Below are 19,914 nucleotides of genomic sequence, written 5' to 3' on the forward strand. Positions count from 1 at the left end.
TGGATCGGCCGATCGGGGACCTGCCCACGTTGACCAAACCGAGAGGGGAAACTTACGCTCCTTTGGAATGAGAGCCACGAGGGCCCGAGCGTGCTCCTTGGAAATTATGGTCCACGGACCAGAGCAACTGATGATCTTTGACAATTAGACGCAGTAAGCCGGCTCCTCCGCGCTTACGCAAACTTGGCCGAAGAACGAGCGATCTGGCGGTCAAGCGGCGTGCTTAACCCGCAAAATGGCGTTTACGCCAAAGGTCAAAGGACAATGGGGAGAAGTGATTAATTTTTAGCCGTACTACTAGGTAGGGTAGTCTAGCTTAAGTCGTCCTTCCCCGAGCAGGGGTAAATAACACGGGAATACCATATTTTGGTATTACTTGGCATAATAACAAATACCAAAATGTGCCCTTGGTTGCCCAGTAATAGATAGTATAATACCATGAAGCTAATGGGATTGCTGTGAGAAATGGGTAGAATTTTGATGCTATATTTAAATCCTTCGAACAGGCAGGAAAACGTAGTCTTGCTTTGGAGAGCCAAAAAATATCAGGTAAAGAAAACTAGAGGAATACTGGAATCGAACTCATGACAGGTAAGGTGCAGACAAGGTGCAGACACCATTTTAGCTACCCGCACGGTGGGTAAGAAGGGGATTATTATGCAACTTGCATGCACCTCGGAAATTCCTTCTGGAGGTTGTTGGGGGGACTATTCTAAGTCAGAAAAATCGATTTCCAAAATATTCTGTCGGTGAAAACTGATTTTATCTCGATTTGAAGATAAAAAACCTAATATATAGCCTAAAACCTTGAAAATACGTCTAAAATCTTAGTCTAACTCTGGACAAAGAAGTTAATTTTCATCAAGATATCAATTCTTAGTTCCCAAAATATAATCCTGACATAGTACACCTTAAATCGGTCCATTACATGAGTCCCAGCGTCATCAGGAGGTGTAAAATAGCGTTATTTAAAAAAAAATATTTTCAATTTGCTCCGGTAAATCAACTGTCATGTCTGAATTCAAAAACTAATGTTGTAGCATTGTTGCAAACAAAATGAAGAACAATTTTGCAGAATAAAGTATGACATTTTATCCATTTTCAGTAAAGTTATGTCTATTTTAGTGGGGAAATTGCTGCCAATTTTCAAAATTCTTCGATATTTAACTCATTCCTGTTATAAACAGCTACTACGATCATACTCAGTAAGATGTAACAAAAACTACTTTTTGGCGTGCATTCAGGGGCTGGTTAAGGTGGGCGTACTGCGCTCAAATCCCAAATATGAGCTTGATTGAACTTAATAGGAGCTATGCATTTGAATTTTACATGTTTTGGTATATATAACATTGAAGTTTAGAGCAAAATGGAATGGCGCGTCGCCTATCTTTTCTGCTGATCCGTTTTTTCGAAAAATTTCAAAACTTTGAAGGCCTGAGCTCCAGAGTGCGTCAATTCAATGTTATATATACCAAAACATGCGCAAGGATCTGGCCTACACGCCAATGATGTTGACAATAAACGCTTCAGTGGCCAAAGTGCCTAAAAAATCTACATTTTTGAAAAACATGTTTTTTACGAGTTCAATCCTATGAAAAATTTAAATGCATAGCGACAGCTCCTATTAAGTTCAATCAAGCTCATATTCGGGATTTGGACTCAGTATGCCCACCGTAACCAGCCCCTGAATGCCCGCCAAAATGTAATTTTTGTTACATCCTACTGAGTATGATCATAGTAGCTGTTTATAACAGGAATTGATTAAATATCGAAGAATTTTGAAAATTGGTAGCAACTTTCCCACTAAATTAGACATAACATTACCAAAAATGGATAAAATGTCATACTTTTTTCTACAAAATTGGTCTTCATTTTGTTTGCAACAATGCTACAACATTAGTTTTCGAATTCAGACATGACAGTTGATTTACCAGAGCAAATTGAAAATATTTTTCTAAATAACACTATTTTACACCTCCTGATGACGCTGGGACTCAAGTAATGGACCGATTTAAGGTGTACTATGTCAGGATTATATTTTGGGAACTAAGAATTGATATCTTGATAAAACCTAACTTCTTTGTCAAGAGTTAGACCGAGATTTTAGACGTATTTTTGAGGTTTTAGGTGATATATATTAGGTTTTTTATCTTCAAATCGAGATAAAATCAGTTTTCACCGACAGAATATTTTGGGAATCGGTTTTTCTGACTCAGAATAGTCCCCCCAACAAACCCCAGAAGGAATTTCCGAGGTGTATGCAAGTTGCATAGTAATCCCCTTCTTACCAACCGTGACCTGTTTACCAACTGAGCTATCAACGCTTGTTGAAAACGAGCTGCTGCTGCATCAACATGTTTTAGCTGCAGGCAAAAATATCAGGAAATTCAAAGAAAGAGAAATAAACTAAACCAGAACGAGAAAGGCTATAGCCCAAGCAGCGTGGCATTTGTCGTGGGATTTTCGAGGATGGATGATTCCAACTTAATAGGATTCAACACAAATCCAATATTAAAAGAATTTTAGAACGAAGTTCGAATACCACATGCATACCAACATGTTGGTATTGAATGAGTTATTTTATCAAATTAACAAAGATTGACATTATTTTTTTGAGTTTATCGATTATGATGAAAATAGGCAAACAATGTTAAGTAAAATCCATTCTAAAATTTAAAATTTTTCACGTTTAACCTTTTGTTGTCGTAAAGTTAATCGTCTAAATATATAAAATTTTTTCTCATCATTTTCAAATGCATCAGCATACTTTTAAAGAATGTTAAACATCATTTTAAATAGATTTTTTTTAATTAAATCACCATTATATTATAATATTTTATTTAAAATATCTTTACAATACCAATGTATGGTATTCCCTAATTTATAAAGATCATTAAATTATTTTTTTAGACCAAAATGAAATAGTTTGCTTTAATTTGGAGTAGATTTGCGTTTTTAAGTATTAAAATAAGTAACAGTATGTCAAAATTCGACATTTTCTTAAAATTTGCCCAATAACAAAACAATACCAAAATTTGGTATAATACCAATGATTGGTATTAACTTACACTTTAGACATTTTTTCAAGAGCTCGCGAAAACCAAAATTTGGTGTTGATACCATTGAATGGTATTATTTTGCATTTCCCTTGTTATTTACCCATGCTCGGGTGTTGGTGAGAACTGCAGATCGCTGCAATGTTTACATGCGGGCAAAAATGATCTACGGGCTTGCTGCAAAAAATGTTATAAAATGTGACATTTTCTGCAGCAAATCCACTGTTGCAGATTTTGAGATATATTTTTCCTTTGGGTGTAGTTTTTAGTCTTTTATTTTTTTTTTTGTCCCGTCCGTGTAAATTAATCGGACCGCTCACTGGGCTCATAATCCAAAGGTCGTAAATTCTACGTTTTAATATGGGTGCCTTGGACCTAGGGCTTGGGCGTCGAAGTCTTTGTAAATAAAAGAAAGGTACTTGTGATTGATACTAGCAATAGTGGCCGGCAGCTGTAAAGTCAACTTCGATTATTACTTAATTTATAAGGTCCGCTTAGGTACTGATCCTAGGTTGAAACCAAGGGTCGCGAAAACCAAAATTTGGTATTGATACCATTGAATGGTATTATTTTACATTTCCCTTGTTATTTACCCATGCTCGGGAAGGTGATGCAGGGGTCCTTGCGCACTTTAGATAGGTGTTTACTAACATCCTTCATTTCCCCGAGAACACCTTGGACCCGGTGTGGACCCCCTTATGCCCTGGGTAGTATTACACACTCCTCAATAGATGAAGATGGTATCTCCTGTGTTGGATTATTGTTCCGGATGAGGGTCTAATACAACCATACCAAACAGTAGGATACGCGTTGTGGAGCCTTCCGGTGGTGGGGCGTCCTTCAAATGCTAATGTTAATGCTAATGCTCCTGAAAGTTTCAGTTTCATATTACATGATTATACTGAGTTAGAGACGATTTTTGGCTCAACATTTTGCCGTGAGCAAAGCGGACTGTCAAACTTTCTGAGCGTTTTTCTCGAAACACCCAATTGATTTACGGGTGCCACGATATCTCGATATGGGATGGACCAAATTGACTCAAATTCGGGGTGGAGACTCTCAAGACATATACTGTGTGCATTACAAAGCCCGATTTTTAAATTTTGCTTTTTAAAAAAATACAAAAATCAGATTATTAAGCTGACGATTTTTTTTATGAAAAACACAAAAGTATTTTTATCTTCTTTTAAAATAAGTTTTTCGAAAATCGGCCTTTGTCATGCACACATGACCGGTTTAACGAGTCTTCACCAAAATTTTGAGCCGATATGGTCAAGGCAGTGTTGAGATATCATGGCACCCGTTTTTTGAAACTGCTAACTTAAAATATAGCTAAATCTCGGCAATGATACAACCAAATCTTTTAAAATTTGTTTTGATAATGGATGAAAATGTATATTTTAATGCCCTGAAAAGAGATTTTAAATAAAATTTAGTGTGTGCTCACACGAACCTCTGACTTTTTTGTCGATTTACATGTATGTAGCTTCTTAAGCGTGGATAATTTTAAATCCACCTCCCCCCTCAGCTGACAACGTGGTTTCAATTTCCTATCAATTCTTACTTAAATAAAAATAAAACTTACTGTAACATTGCTTTAGTTTTTATACTAGGATCATCTGGTCGAAAATGTTTATATTGTTCAACATCCTTTTCCAACGTTAAACATTGTTTCTGTAACCGGTCTCGTAAGCCAGGAAGTGTGTCACGAATATGATTCGTAAGCTGCTGATTCAAAACTTTCTGTAGATAGGGAGTTCCTAATCGATCAGCAATGTGCCTGTAACTGGGATGACTCAGGAAAAACTTTCTTTCGGCAGCCAGTGCGGCATGGATGTCTTTCCTGCCCTCAATATCCTTCTGAGATCGATTTACGACTCCAATATATCCCCGACGCAATGGCAACAGCTTATTCTCAAGAATATCGCGTGCATCAGTTCCTTCATCCATCAAGTCCAGTTTGGTAATAACACCAATTGTTCTAACACCTTGTGGATCAACTTCCTTAGCTAATTTCAGAGCATCTGAATTTGCCAAGTCCGTATTGGCGGGTGTTACCGCAAGGATTAAGCACGTTTCTTTGCGAATAAATTGAAAAATCATTCCTTTGATTTGATTTTCAATATCAGCTGGTTGATCTCCAATGGGTACCTTTGTCAATCCAGGCAAATCAATCAAAGTCAAGTTCAATACTAAAATAGAGTAACAACATACATTTACCTATTGAAAAAATAAATTAAAAAAAAAACAAACCGTGTGGAGAATAAACGCGCAAATTGATAGGAATGGTAGAAATGCCCTTGTTACTTCCAGTCACACGATCAGTTTCAGCTTCAATTTCTTGCCTGATTTCATCAAAATTCGAAAATTTCTTCCCTTTCTGGTGAAGAAACTCGCCATATTCTGAAAAAAAAGAAATAGAAATTATCTATTGCTACTATTGGGTGAGAAAGTACATTGAAAACATATAAACAACTTTAACCTGATCTTCGTTTCGCGCATACACTCATGGTACTCGGGTCTATATGACCCAGAAATGTTTTTGGCTGCAAAAATTCGGAATCTTGGCCGATTTTGTTGGCCGCAAATGAAAGGTTAGAATGTCTACTTTGCGATTCCTGGCAGAACTGGTTTTGGACACTGTGACCACCGGGAACCTGCTACAACAAAAAAAAATCCTTTTTTTATGGTCCCGACTTAGAGGACCTGTATCTCCTAAACTATGACACGTAGCCGGTTGATTCCTGTTGCATTTGACGAGTAATAACATCAACATTAAGGTCCCGTAGAGTTGATTTGTCAAAAGTGGACACCAGTTCCGTTAACCCGGAACTTACGAATACATGATTTTTACAGCTTTTGTTATAAAATCAACACATGGGCCAATAGGGTGGAATCTAGTTATATGGAAAAATTTAAAATGACAAAAATCCAATCAGCAACACGTTTTTTTTGGGTCCCTTTTAGGGTCCCAAACAACCTTCCAAAATTTGGGAGCGATTGGTTAAGCCCACGAATGGCGCAAAGCGAATGAATTTTGTATTGAAATTACTATGGGGAAACTTGAATTTTCACATTTTTGAATTTACACAATTCATGTTTTATTATTTTATGAAACTAACACCGTAGAAGTATAGCCCTGGATGTCCTGAACAACGCTCCCGAAGACAATATGGTGCTAAAGTGCGTCACAAAAAAGATACAGAGTTTTCAAAAGTAGTGTATTGAAATAATCAGTGAAACTCACATTTTCTGCCAACATTGCCGAAGAAACCATGAAATACAAAATAAACACGATTGTTCTTATATTTTGATGTGCCTTACGTAAAATCGTTATGAAGAAATGTTCAGAAGACATTATTTAGTTAAAATGCACCCCAATTCCTCAAATATATTATAGTTTACGAAAGTTTCCACTTGACTTGGCAGCAGTCATTGGCCGAACCGTTCATTAGGTCTATTCCCGTACCTGCAGAATTGCAGAATTTCTGCAGCTTCTGCAGAATTCTGCAGCCAGCATAAGTCACTTTTTTGCAGCACGTTCCCGTACTTTTCAGCTCGCTCTCTTCATCTCTCTCTTTTGCAGAAGTTCTGCAAGGAGAGAGGCGGCAAAACTTTTGCCTGGGTACCGCGTTCCAGTACTTTTTCTGCAATATTGTACACAGTTGAGTGGAATTACTCAAATTGGGTATTAAAGTTTTTTAATTATTTCAAAATATTAAAAAAAATGGTTGCCAAAAAAGTAATTGAAACAACACGCCTCTAGGAAAAGGAAATTTTTTTATGCAGCACAACATTTTATTTAAAAAATCAAGGATGTATTATTTATTAAGTAACTAGAAATTAATTATGCTTAGGTAAGGTAGAAATTATATATTAGAAACAACTCAAAACTTTTACAACAGGTAAACAATTTTACAAATGAGAGTGGCAGGTACGTTTAATAAATATGATTTAGAAAAAGACAAACAAAGGTTTAATATAGAAGGGACCATAAATACATGTTTTAATAGCAGAATGTTTGAAAGATTATTCAGGATAACATAAATAAATTATGACTGGATGTTACATGAGAGAACAACGGCAGGGATGCCACTTGGTTTTTTAAAATGTCTGTAAAAAAGTCTGTGTATGTCTGTGCATTCGTCTAAAATTTAAATATATCAATTTACAGTAATTGAAATCCATCAGAAATTGCGTCTTTAAGCATTTGAAGACTAACGAAATAAGTTTCGACAAAAAAAATGACAAAATATTAATTTAATGAAGTTTTTAAAAAGTCTGTGTACCTTAAAATATGTCTGGCACAAGCCCAAAAGTCTGTGAAACACAGACAAATCTGTGTATCTGGCATCCTTGAACAACGGTGTCGCAGCGAAATTGGCAAATTAAAAAAAAATAATCACAAACTCAAAAACACATAAATTAAAAAAATCTGGAAATAAAGAAATCAATAATTAAAAATATAAAAAACTAATATATTCAAATTTAGAAACTTTAAAAAACACAAATCAGATATTTGAGAATTTTAAAAATGCAAATAATTATATCAGAAAAATAAAAAAATAATAAATCACAAACTCAAAATTTAAAAATTCAAATAATTAAAAACTAAATATTTCAAAATGTTTAAATTTCAAAAAAATCTTAATTTCAATATTTTAAAATAAATATAATAAAGGTCGAAAAAAAATCGAAATAAAAAACAAAAGTTTGAATATTTATGAGTGCAGAACACCAAAAATTCAAAAGCTCGTCAGTTGTGTGCTATCTTGTGACAACGACCATTTAGTACTTTTCGAGAAAATCGATTTTTAAAGTTTGTCGGTAAATAATTTCAAAACTATGAATGATAGAGCCATACTTTTTGAAGCAATCGGTTCGTATACTATCGCTTAACAAACGCTCCAAGTTTCAACTAATTTGATTACACCAGTTGAAAGATACAGTAAATAATGTAAACAAAAATCTGAAAAGCACGTGTCACAAGTGTGTTTTGAAAGTAAAATTGTACTACGTGTCACAAGTGTGCACAGAATTCCCATACAAACTAAAATAGGCTTAAATCAATAGTTTAACCGACTTAATCAGTATATTTTCAAAAACAAAAGGTTGCATTGCCTTTAGAAAGTATGTGTGTACATTAATTTGTGAAAAACAAGAAAGAATTTCCACATTTTCCAACAACATGTATGACGTGTCACAAGTGTGCACAATCATTTTGATGATAAATTCTTGACTTTTTTTTGATAAGGTCCTATAAACAAATGTAAACATTGAGTGTATCCCGCTTACTCCGATCGACTTTGACATATGGTGTGAAAGGGATACACTCAATGTTTACATTTGTTTATAGGACCTTATCAAAAAAAAGTCAAGAATTGGTCTATGTCACAGGTGTGTATTGCGATATCCGGGAAACGGAAGCGAGTTTCCAAAATCGGGTTAAAGCATCTTGTAGTGTTTGTATAGCAAAACATCATCATTAACTCATTTTCGACCAAAATGGTCTATGTCACAAGATAGCACAGAGCTGACGAGCTATAGTTAAAAATAATAAGATAGAAAATTAAAGAAAAAAATAAGTAAAATTAAAAAATTCTGTCAGTTAAAAATTTTAAAACAAAATTATAAATAAAATAGAAACAGTCAAAATTTCCAATCTCTAAATCGTCTAAATTTGTGTTTCTAACCTAAAATATGACTCCAAAAAATGTGTATTTTTTATGATTCAAGATGGCGAAGCAATTAAGAATTTAATAATTTAGTAATTTAGAAATTTAAGATTTAAAAAATTGAAGAATTTCAGAATTTTAATTTCGACAAAATTACATAATTTTTTTGGTTCATATATACAAATTGGTAGCGCCGTTAAAGGTACAATTTATGATTTGCCAAGTAAATTTACCTATTATTTTAACACATATTTTGAGTATCTTCAAAATCAATTTATGATCAAAAATAATTCCTAAACAAATATTTATTTGAAATTATTAAACTCAAAAGAAATGTGTATTTTAAAAGTTTTTAAAAACTATTTGTTTTTAAAGTACATTTTTTGTTGGGGTACTAGCCGTGCTGTAACACTAGGGCTTGAGTTTTATCAGGTAAAAATATTAACACTAAAATTTATCATTTACATGAATGAACTAAGCCTGAAATCGTTAACATAAAAAAAATCGTTCTCAATAAAACCAGACAAAAAAAACAACCCCAAAATCATTTATTATTACAAATAATAATAAAATGCTTGATTTCACCCAACTTGCAAAATTTTACGTAAGCGTGTACTCAACATCCATCACATCAAATTGCAGTAACTTTTCAACAAGAAAGAGAAGAGAGAGCTTGCAGAAAAGTACGGGAACGGTTTTGCTGCAACTTCTACCTCTCTCATTGCAGAAGTTCTGCCTGAGAGAAAAGTTACTTTTGTTGCAGAAAAGTACGGGAACGCTCTGCTGCCGTTTTTGTGCAGAATTGCAGAATTCTGCAGTACGGGAATAGACCTATTGTTTGAACTTCTGTCAAAATTTTGTCACCCGCGTCCAAACAGCAACTCTTTTCCGATTCTCTTTTGTGCGGATGTTCGAACACAAACCCAAGTTCACGTTGAGTTTCAAACGTGGGGCAAGACACATGCCCTAATCAACTACAATATTCGGCTAATTGATTACAAATTATCAGTTAGTTGATTAGCGTAACACTAATCAACTAGCGCATTCCCACCCTCTCGAATTATCTTGGTAGGATGATAAATCTGTCAAAAATGTCAAAACAACAAACAAACTTTTACTTAACGTGTGTTTGCTGCGGCAATTTTTTTCTTCCTGTCCTGGAACGGCCACGAATCTTAATGGCCCACTTTTCCAGGTGGCGGAAGAGGAAACTTGTTTTGTTTCCAACTTCCATCGAAATAGGATGGTCTGTTTTTGTACCTTCCGGAAGGAGCGAGAACTGGGTCGAGTGCAGGTAAGTTGAGCGTCTTCATCCTAGACATTTGACGACGGGTTTAAGAATTTGTTTGAACCGCTGTGTACCTGGCCGGTCTTCGCAGAATTACCTCCACGATACACATTGTCTATTTCCATCAAGACTATGACGGTGCTGCGGCTAAACAAACAGACGAACTTCCAAGGCCGTCGGAATGCTCGCCCGAAAAACAACGCTCGAGAATAGCGCGTCAACACCGAAGGAACATCCACAACGGCGGGTTGACGATTTTTTTTTGACGACGACACTGTGCTGATAGACGAGTGCGAATTCTGCTTGCGGCCATCGAACTCGTGGGGATTCCCCGGTGACCTGTCCTGGCCACGGGCGGGCTCCCGGGAATCAAGAGCAAGCTAAGAGTTCCAGCGAATTGCAGGCGAAGAAATTCCAAAATAAGGAACTCGAAATGAAACTAGCAACTTCTTCAAGCTGATGAAGGCCATGGTCATCTCAAAACACTATCAAAAAACTTTAATAACAGGTAGGAAATTTGCAGTAACATGTATTATCCAATCTACCAGAATGGTAGTTCTTCGATGATCTAATTTTTCCAAACTTTTTCTCGCCCTCTCCCATACAGAACCTGAACCGACATCGGTGGCTTGTAGAACGCCAAAGAGGTGCAGAATCTAGTCGGATGAAAACGCAGGCAGGTTCTTGTGAAATCGTTGGAAAGGCAAGGCAAGAACGGGCATAATGACGAGTTCCTCCTGCGTCCTGCAATCTGAATCAGCTGACACATTTCGGTCAACGAGTTGCTGTGCTGCGACGAAGAATCGTACGGTTCGCTGCGAGTACTTTTACAGTCCTGTCTTCCGGATCCGACCGACTCATGGAACGGATTGTGGTCGTGCTGAAGATATCGAACAGACGCTAGCAGAAGAGGAAGAAAACGGTCACTACTTTCAGCTTAACTTGTTCGTGCATGTAGGTCACTGCGAGCCGAGGCGTCGAATCCTCGATCGACCCGTTAACAATCCCGGTGACAGCGTTACGAAAGCGAACGGTAATTCTGAACAGAAATTCCCCACTTAAGCTGCGCGTGCCGAACGGATCTCTCTTGAAGTCTGCTGACTTTGAACGCATCACTCCGGCAGACTCCCAAAAACAGCAGAGCACATCCTAAGGGGAAACCTCAAAAAATTATTGAAATGTAATGATTACGTATGAAATAAACTTTATGGGGGAAGAATGGGTAAGGGGGAGTGGTTTTGGTCTTTTTCGAGCGATGTTCATAATTTGGTTATTTGCGCTTCCGGACGCGAATTGGCGATCATATCAACTCCAACGGCAAAAGCGTGCTGCACTTTATCTAGCTCGTCCAACGTCACGACTTCCAAGAAGGTTCTCCCGGAGGTAGCTCGTTTCGAACGGTTGTTGAATCATTTGTGTCATCGCGCATTTCATGATAGGGAAGTAAAACGTAGGTTCCGGCCTCAGTCGTTTGATCATTCCCGTTGTAGTAGTCTTCTCCAACCAGAAATGCAGTAGCTGGTTTTAAAACCGGTGGAAGGAAAAAAAAGGATCAAAAAAAAATCCAAAGGATAAAAAAGAAGCCCCAAATAAAACAATCTTCCTCACATAAGTTTAATTGTTTGTAGGGCCTTATGCCGCTTTCTTTCATTCTTCCGGCCCGGTAACGGTCGTAGCCTCACATGTCCCGGATGCGTTTCTTTAACTGGGCACAGCTTGTGGAAGAGAAACAGGCGGACTTTTGGGCCGGACACCCCGTGGGGGAAGCTGAAGCGTTCGTTGGACATCCGTCGAGGGCAGCTTCCATTTGCTTTGGAGGCCGTGTCCCATGCGCCGACAGCTCCTTGTCCTTGGACTCCTTCTTGTGCAGCCAAACTTGACCGGATTATGCAGGCCTCAGTCTTGAGTTTGCTGCTGGTTGTGGCCACGTCGAAATCCATGTTCCGGCAGTAACCGGAACCGGCATATACCGGTTGAAACCTCACAACAAATTACTTAAAGAAACCTTCAGTTCAGACGAAAGTAAAAATTATTTTCAAACTGTCAAAATGACATTTCTCAACGACAAGATTACTTAATGTAAGATGGGAATGGGATATCAAATCAGCGCTAATCAATTAGCTAATTGACTAAAATCAGCGCTAATTAATTAGTGTAAAGATAATTGATTAACTGTGTCTTGCCCTTCGGTTTCAAACTTTGGATTTGAACTCTGGTGACAACAATTGTTCGGTTTGCACGGTTTTCTCGACTAAAAACTTTTTGTTTGTCTGAAAAATTAGGTACATGAATTTCAATAAAATAACTTTTCAAAGCTAAATTAAAGCTCGTGTATTGCTTAACCCATTTGTTTAAGACAAATGTTCAAACACGGGTTCAAACAATTGTTCGGCGATCCAGACGAACCCTGTTTCAAACAGAACAGTGTTCAAGGTCAAACACGAATGAAGGTTCAAAAGCAATCCGAGTTTGCCAGCATACTCGTCACCACGGTTCGATATCAATGACTGCTTGGCAGTGTTGGCAAAAAGTATGATTTTTACCGAATATTCCGAAATGACTCTCTTGAACGCTCTGTAACTTTTGTTAGGAGCAAGTTAGCACCATACTGTCTTCGAGAGAGTTGTTAAGGACATTGAGGGCTATTCTTCTACGGTGTTCACAGCTAAAAAAGTAGTAATCCAGCTGCATGTAAAAGGTCTGGGTGTAAAATAAATATTGCATTATTTTATGCAATTTTATGTAATTTTACACCCAGAAATATGTAGCCCGTCAGTATGGGAAACCTACTTGACCGAAATGTCAAGCTCACGTATGCGTTTATCCTTCCAGCTTTTCATCGGTCTGATGGCCGAGTGGGCTAAGGCGCCAGTCCATACTGTTGGTGCTGGGTTTGAATCCCATCGGTTGCAACTTTTTTTTGTGTTTGCAAAAAATGTACATGCAGTGTGTAATATTAAGTGTTTATTTTGACGAAGGTGATGTGCATGCTTTTGCATGCGGTTTTACCATCGGATTTTTTGCTGTGTTGGTTTCATAAAATAATAAAACATGAATTTTAAAATTTCAAAAATGTGAAAATGCAAGTTTCCCCATAGTAATTTCCATACAAATTTCATTCGCTTTACGCCAATCGTGGGCTTAACCAATCGCTCCCAAATTTTGAGAGGTTGTTTGGGATCCTAAAAGGGACCCAAAAAATGTGTTGCTGAAGAAACCAATTTTCGATTCCACCCTAATGGGCCAATTTTTTCAACCGGATTTTTTTTTTGTAAATCATTACATACGTACACTACATACTCTCCCTGACTGTTTGGGATCGGTTCAGGCCAACTGTGGCCAATCCAGAACCGGTTCCTGGGTACTACCAAAACGGTTCCAATAATGGTCTCGCTAGAAACCCATCATGTTGACTATTAAAAAAAAAACAAAACGGAATCGACGTAACACCTTATAATGTGGCACTCTTTAACCTTGCGGTTTCGTCAACGGATCCACAGGCGTACAATATCGTTCTTTTTGCGACAAGACTCCGCGTCCCGGTTCTAATAAGTGTGAAGGTATGGCATGGGGAGAAGGCGCCGAATACCTATATTCACACTAAGAATGCATATTAAACTTCATGAAATTGAATATTATGACCATCTGAGGTCATGCAAATATTCTCTGACCTAACCTGTTCACTCCGGAACCGGTTACCGGTGGCCACTGGGGGACACTTCCGGAGTATGCAAAGAACCCTACCATTTATGAAGTAAAACGATAAAATACAAAACATATTCTTACTAATCCTAATGTTCTTGTTCATGAAAATTCATTTGATTATAGAGTTTCTGACGGCTTCAGGATATGTTAAAGGTACTTTTTATGATGTTTTGTGGACCAGTTTCATGGATTGATCGCAGAAATTCATCATGCTTAGTCAATATTTTGCTGAATACTTTTTTCGGTATCAAACTGAGATTCTCCAGTTTCGCTCGAGTAACTTTGGTACGAATACCTTATTTTGACTAAGGTAGGGGAGTTTGGGGTAATATGGACAGTGGGGGTAATTTGGACACCCCGTTAAAAATCACCTTTTCTTCGGATATAAAATGAAAACGGCAATTTAGGTGATAACGCTAGTACTAGTAATGGCCTAGGACAGGGGTGCCCAACCTTTTGGCCCTGCGGGCCTGATCAGATTTTTCTGAAGCAGTGGTGGGCCGGAACTAATATTTGATAAAAGTTGAAAAAGAAAAACATTTTTTTCAATTTTCATATGATTGGGTTCTTCTAAAGTAAATACCTCGGTAAATACATAAAAGAACTAGTATTGCAAATATGATTCATATATCTTGATTTTAAGAATGAAAAACAAAGATAACATTCAAAAATGTGTTAATTTGACTTACTTTAATTTTTGTTTTTTTTAATTGTATAGATATTGTTTTTGACAGGGCTGTGGAGTCGGAGTCGGAGTCGGAGCCGGAGTCGGTGGAGTCGGGTCTTTTTGGGGACCTGGAGTCGGAGTCGGAGTCGGAGTCGTCAAAATTCTAACAGCTGGAGTCGGAGTCGGAGCCGGAGTCGGCTAAATTTTAAGAGCTGGAGTCGGAGTCGGAGTCGGAGCCGAGGATTTCTGATTACCCGGAGTCGGAGTCGGAGCCGGAGTTATCTTAAATTCAACAAAAAATATGTTTTTTATTGTTCAGTATTTCCTATAAAACAGCTTAATTTACTAAACATCTTATATTTTTAATTGATTTATCAGATGCCATTGTGTTTTTGAAGCTTTTTATTGTGATTGAAAAGCTCTAATTGTGTTATTACACTATAATCACTAAATGATAACCTCTTACCCAAGTATGTAGTATCATAATTTAAAAAATAATAAAAAAAAATATTGGTTATGTAGTCAGACATATCCAATTGATTCTTGAATGCTTCCTTTTGCCTATATTTATGTGCCCTTTCAATTCAAATTTGATCAAATTTCATCCAGTTATTTCTGAAGAAAAGTACACACACAGTCATCTTTTACCCCGATAGTATATGTCTTTGTACGAGGTACATAAAAAGATTAAAAATAGTGATCTCTGTTTTTGCAAATCGAAAAAGAGTCACTGACAGTTTAACTTTTGTAACAAATAATCAACGATAATAACAATCTCTTACTTGGAACTCAACATGCGCATTTTGTTTATCACTAAGTACAAGAAAATTAATATGTTGCATTTAAAATAATTGAAACTAACAAAAAATATCAAAAGAAGTTACAACAAATTTTGAATTAATCATTGATTGTTGATGTTGATGTTGATTTTAGTTAAACTATTTTGATATCGTTGCAAATTATCGTTGAACAAATCTCAAGAATTCAGTACAAAAATGAACTAATAAAAAAATGTATAGAACAAAATGTAGGATTTTAATTTATTTTTCAAATATTATACAAAAAACAAAATCAAAATATTATCAACTGGTACGAATTTTCTCATTCTGTACGTCCCACGCCAATATTACGCAAGGTGATAATCATTGCATAACAATGTACCTTAAAATATTTTAATTGTGGATATTTGTTTTTTATTATATTTTAAGTTTTTTCATATATTTTGATGGAGGCGCAAGATCATTCATAAAGCTTCGTTTTAGGTGAAAATTCACGAAATATCGTGCGCCTCCTTTTTAAAGTATATAAAATTTTAAAATTAAAATAAATTAAAAATTTCCAGGGTAAAATATTTTCCATGTCACAGATATTTGAAAAGGACATCTTAAGCATCCTTTCCACGAAGTAATTGTTTAGATACATTGATTTGCAATAATAATCTCTTTCAGTCATGGCGTGATGTCCATGTACGTCTTGAAAAAAACAAAAAAAAATGTTTCGTTTAAAATTGTCATTTTAAAAACAAGGTGCCTGTCACTGTGCTTCTTACAAATGTCAGCCTGAAAGTGAGCAAATTGAATTTTAATGTTCAATAGATCATCAAGGCCAGGTTTCTTTTAGTTATTCTTTCAAAAATAACAATTTAATATTTAAATTTATTAGCTCTCAAAAAAATATTTTCAAATTTGAGGTTAAGCAAACAAATCCAAATTTACTTACAAAACTGTTCTTCTCAAAATGCCTCTAAAACTGAAGTTATTTTTTTATTTCTGTTTCCATACCGTATAAAACTTGTAACCTAGAAACTTTTTCTCCGTTTATTTACTTTACTTTACTTTTACTTAACTTATTTTTCTTGAGAAAAACATGACGCTTAGAGAGTATTCAAATAATCCTATTTATCATTGTTAAATAATTAACTAATAAAAGTTAACTAACTTTTGAAACATTTAAAAATATGTGGAGTCGGGGTCGGAGTCGGAGCCAACCATTTGTTGAAAGCTGGAGCCGGAGTCGGAGTCGGAGTCAGCTAGAGTTGGAAGGCCGGAGTCGGAGTCGGAGCCAACCATTTGTTGAAAGCCGGAGCCGGAGTCGGAGTCGTTTGAAATATGACCCGACTCCGCAGCCCTGGTTTTTGACGATTGCAATTAAATACCTTGATATATTTTTTTATAACAAAAAAAAAAAAACATTCAAATTTCATTGCACGTTGCAATTTTTTGAAGTTTTTGATACCTACATTTTTTATTATTTTTAAAATAATTGCAGCGATCTATTTTCAGTATAAATAATTGATTTTTGAAGCTATTTAAAAAAAAAATATCACTAAAAAGTTGTTCTGGAAAAATACATTAGTTTTGCTTACTAATTTATTTAAAAAAAAGAAAATAGAAAAAAAACTTCAATTTGAAGTAAACACAGTTAAAACTAAAAGAAATAACATTTAGTCTCCCTTTGTAAATTTTAACACAACAATCCAAGTTTTTTCATAAATTTAAAAATTTTACAAAATGGGGATTTTTTTATTCCTGCACAATTTTTCAGTTAAAAAATATCAATATAAAAATTATAAAAATTCAATTCAAACGTAAAGAATGTTATTATTATATGTAAAAATTTGATCTCATGCTTATTTTTTTAATACAGAAAATAATTTTATTTAATTAATACTTCATGAACAGCCTTAAGGGCCGGTCATAGAACTATTTTAAAATGCCGCTGCGGGCCGAAAGAAATGGCTTCAAGGGCCGGACGTTGGACAGGCCTGGCCTAGGAGTATGGACAAACCAAAAAAGTTGGAATAGGTTAAGTAGTTTTGGTATAATATGTAAAAGTTTCCAAAGGCCGGTTGGCACTGCCTTAAGTTCTAATTTTTGAGGGTTGGTAAATAAGGTTTTGCAGGGATTATATAGCAAAAAAGTGGACAATTTTTGTTTAAGGGTGTTGCTTGGACGATGCCTGAGATATGTACGTATAAATATTGTGCATTTTATCCATTCATCAAAAATTGCAATTTTTGATAGAACATGCTATGGGGGTACACAGCAAAAAATCCGATGGTAAAATCGCATGCAAAAGCATGCACATCACCTTCGTCAAAATAAACACTTAATATTACACACTGCATGTACATTTTTTGCAAACACAAAAAAAAGTTACAACCGACGGGATTCAAACCTAGCACCAACAGTAAGGACTGGCGCCTCAGCCCACTCGGCCATCAGACCGATGAAAAGCTGTAAGGATAAACGCATATATGAGCTTGACATTTCGGTCAAGTAGGTTTCCCATACTGATGGGCTACATATTTCAGGATGTAAAATCACATAAAATTGCATAAAATAATGCAATATTTATTTTACACCCAGACCTTTTACACGCAGCTGGATTACTACTTTTTTAGCTGTGTAATTTAGACATGACTTGTGGGGTAATTTGGACATACCTGAAAGTCTACCTGTCAGGCAAAAAAAAAGTATCCTTCGTGGTTGGTTGAGTTTTTAAAGGGATTCATATAAATTTAGGGGGATTTAAAATGAAAAAAAAAAAACAAAAACATTAAAAAAGGAATGTGAGCAATGAGAATTTTCACAAAACCCCTATTTTTTAAATCTAGATAAATTTATTTCAATATTCGAATTGATGAAAAACTGATTACTGCACATTTGGCGTTTAACTAGAATAGACTAGACTAGACTCTAATGTTGATTGTTTTTTATTAATTTTTTTGACATTTCTAATTTGTATATGCTAATTTACAATAATATTCAAATTTAAAGGGCTACGGAATGTAAAATTTAAAAAATGATAGTTTCAGGTTAATTAGTTCTATATAAAGATTGGTTTGGATAAATCTAAACGATACCTTAATAACTAAAAACTATACTTGGGACTAATCCAGAATCAATGTTTAAATCATTTCAGAATGAATGATTAAATTATGTATACTACACTGAACTATTTGTTATCTTCCTATTGAATTGTAATTCTATCACAAAATCATTATTTAAACCTTTGATGAAATATTGTGAGCAAAATATCACTTAAAAATATAAAGCAATTTCAAAACCAGGTTGAAGGATATAAAACATGCTTAAAAAATCAAAAGTTAAACTTATTCTTCAACATGTGTCCAAATTACCCCACAAAAGGTGTCCATATTACCCCACAAGGTATGTCCATATTACCCCACAAAGCATGTCCAAATTACCCACAAGGCATGTCCAAATTACCCCATAGGGGTGTTCATATTACCCCCACACCAAAATGTGGGGGTAATTTGGACACCTTTTTATTTTTGCGATAAAAATATGTTTTTCATCAAAATTTATCGAAATAAATGACATTTTTCCATAAAATATGGTCTCTGTTATCCTCTGGTGTCATCCACATTCCTTTAAAATATCCATACAGCCCGCGGCAGAGCAATTTCCTTAGGGTGTCCAAATTACCCCACACTCCCCTACTCAATTTTAAATGTAGGCAACACAAAATTCCAATAAAGTCATTTCGAACTTCTTGAAACCAGGTATTGATTTTTGAAGCGACGATGCCCACGAAGTAGGTAGCAAAGCAAGTGAAATAAACGGGCACATATGTAGGGGAGTGTGGGGTAATTTGGACACCCTAAGGAAATTGCTCTGTCACGGGCTGTATGGATATTTTAAACGAATGTGGATGACACCAGAGGATAATAGAGACCATATTTGATGGAAAAATGTCATTAATTTCGATAAATTTTGATGAAAACCCCATTTTTATCGCAAAAATTAAAAGGTGTCCAAATTACCCCCACATTTTTGTGTGGGGGTAATATGAACACCCCTATGGGGTAATTTGGACATGCCTTGTGGGGTAATATGGACATGCCTTGTGGGGTAATATGGACATACCTTGTGGGGTAATATGAACACTTTTTGTGGGGTAATTTGGACACATGTTGAGGAATAAGTTTAACATTTGATTTTTTGAGCATGTTTTTTATCCTTCAACCTGGTTTTGTAATTACTTTATATTTTGAAGTATTGTTTTGCTCACAATATTTTATCAAAGGTTTAAATAATGATTTTGTGATAGAACTATAATTCAATAGGAAGATAACAAATAGTTCAGTGTAGTATACATAATTTAATCATTAATACTGAAATGATTTAAACATTGATTCTGGATTAGGCACAAGTATAGTTTTTAGTGATCAAGGTATCTTTTTTGTTTATATAAATCAATCTTTATAAAGAATTTATTAGCCTGGAAATATCATTTTTTTTTTAAATTTTACATTCTGTGGCCCTTCAAATTTAAACATTATTGTAAACCAGCAGAGAAATTAGAAATGTTAAAGAAATTAATTAAAAGCAATCAACATTAGAGTCTTGTTGAACGCCAAATGTACAGTAATCAGATTTTCATCAATTCGAATATTGGAATAAATTTATCTTAATTAAAAAATATGGGTTTTTTGAAAGTGCTCATTGCTCACATTCCTTTTTGATTGTTTTGACATATTAAATCCCTCTAAATTTA

General features: G+C 35.4%; 1 protein-coding gene across 1 annotated transcript in view; it reads right to left on the reverse strand.

Moving 5' to 3' along the window:
* The window catches only part of LOC120427827 (dynamin), a 143,129-nt gene that overhangs the window by 86,799 nt on the left and 36,416 nt on the right, over nucleotides 1–19,914 (reverse strand). Inside the window, exons 3-4 of the mRNA XM_039592752.2 lie at nucleotides 5,310–5,459; nucleotides 4,642–5,248 (exon numbers count right to left, since the gene is read on the reverse strand). Of these exons, the coding sequence (XP_039448686.1) occupies nucleotides 4,642–5,248; nucleotides 5,310–5,459 (757 nt within the window). The remainder of the gene's footprint in view (nucleotides 1–4,641; nucleotides 5,249–5,309; nucleotides 5,460–19,914) is intronic.

This window comes from Culex pipiens, chromosome 1, assembly GCF_016801865.2.
Source record: "Culex pipiens pallens isolate TS chromosome 1, TS_CPP_V2, whole genome shotgun sequence".
Classification (NCBI taxonomy): Eukaryota; Metazoa; Arthropoda; class Insecta; order Diptera; family Culicidae; genus Culex; species Culex pipiens.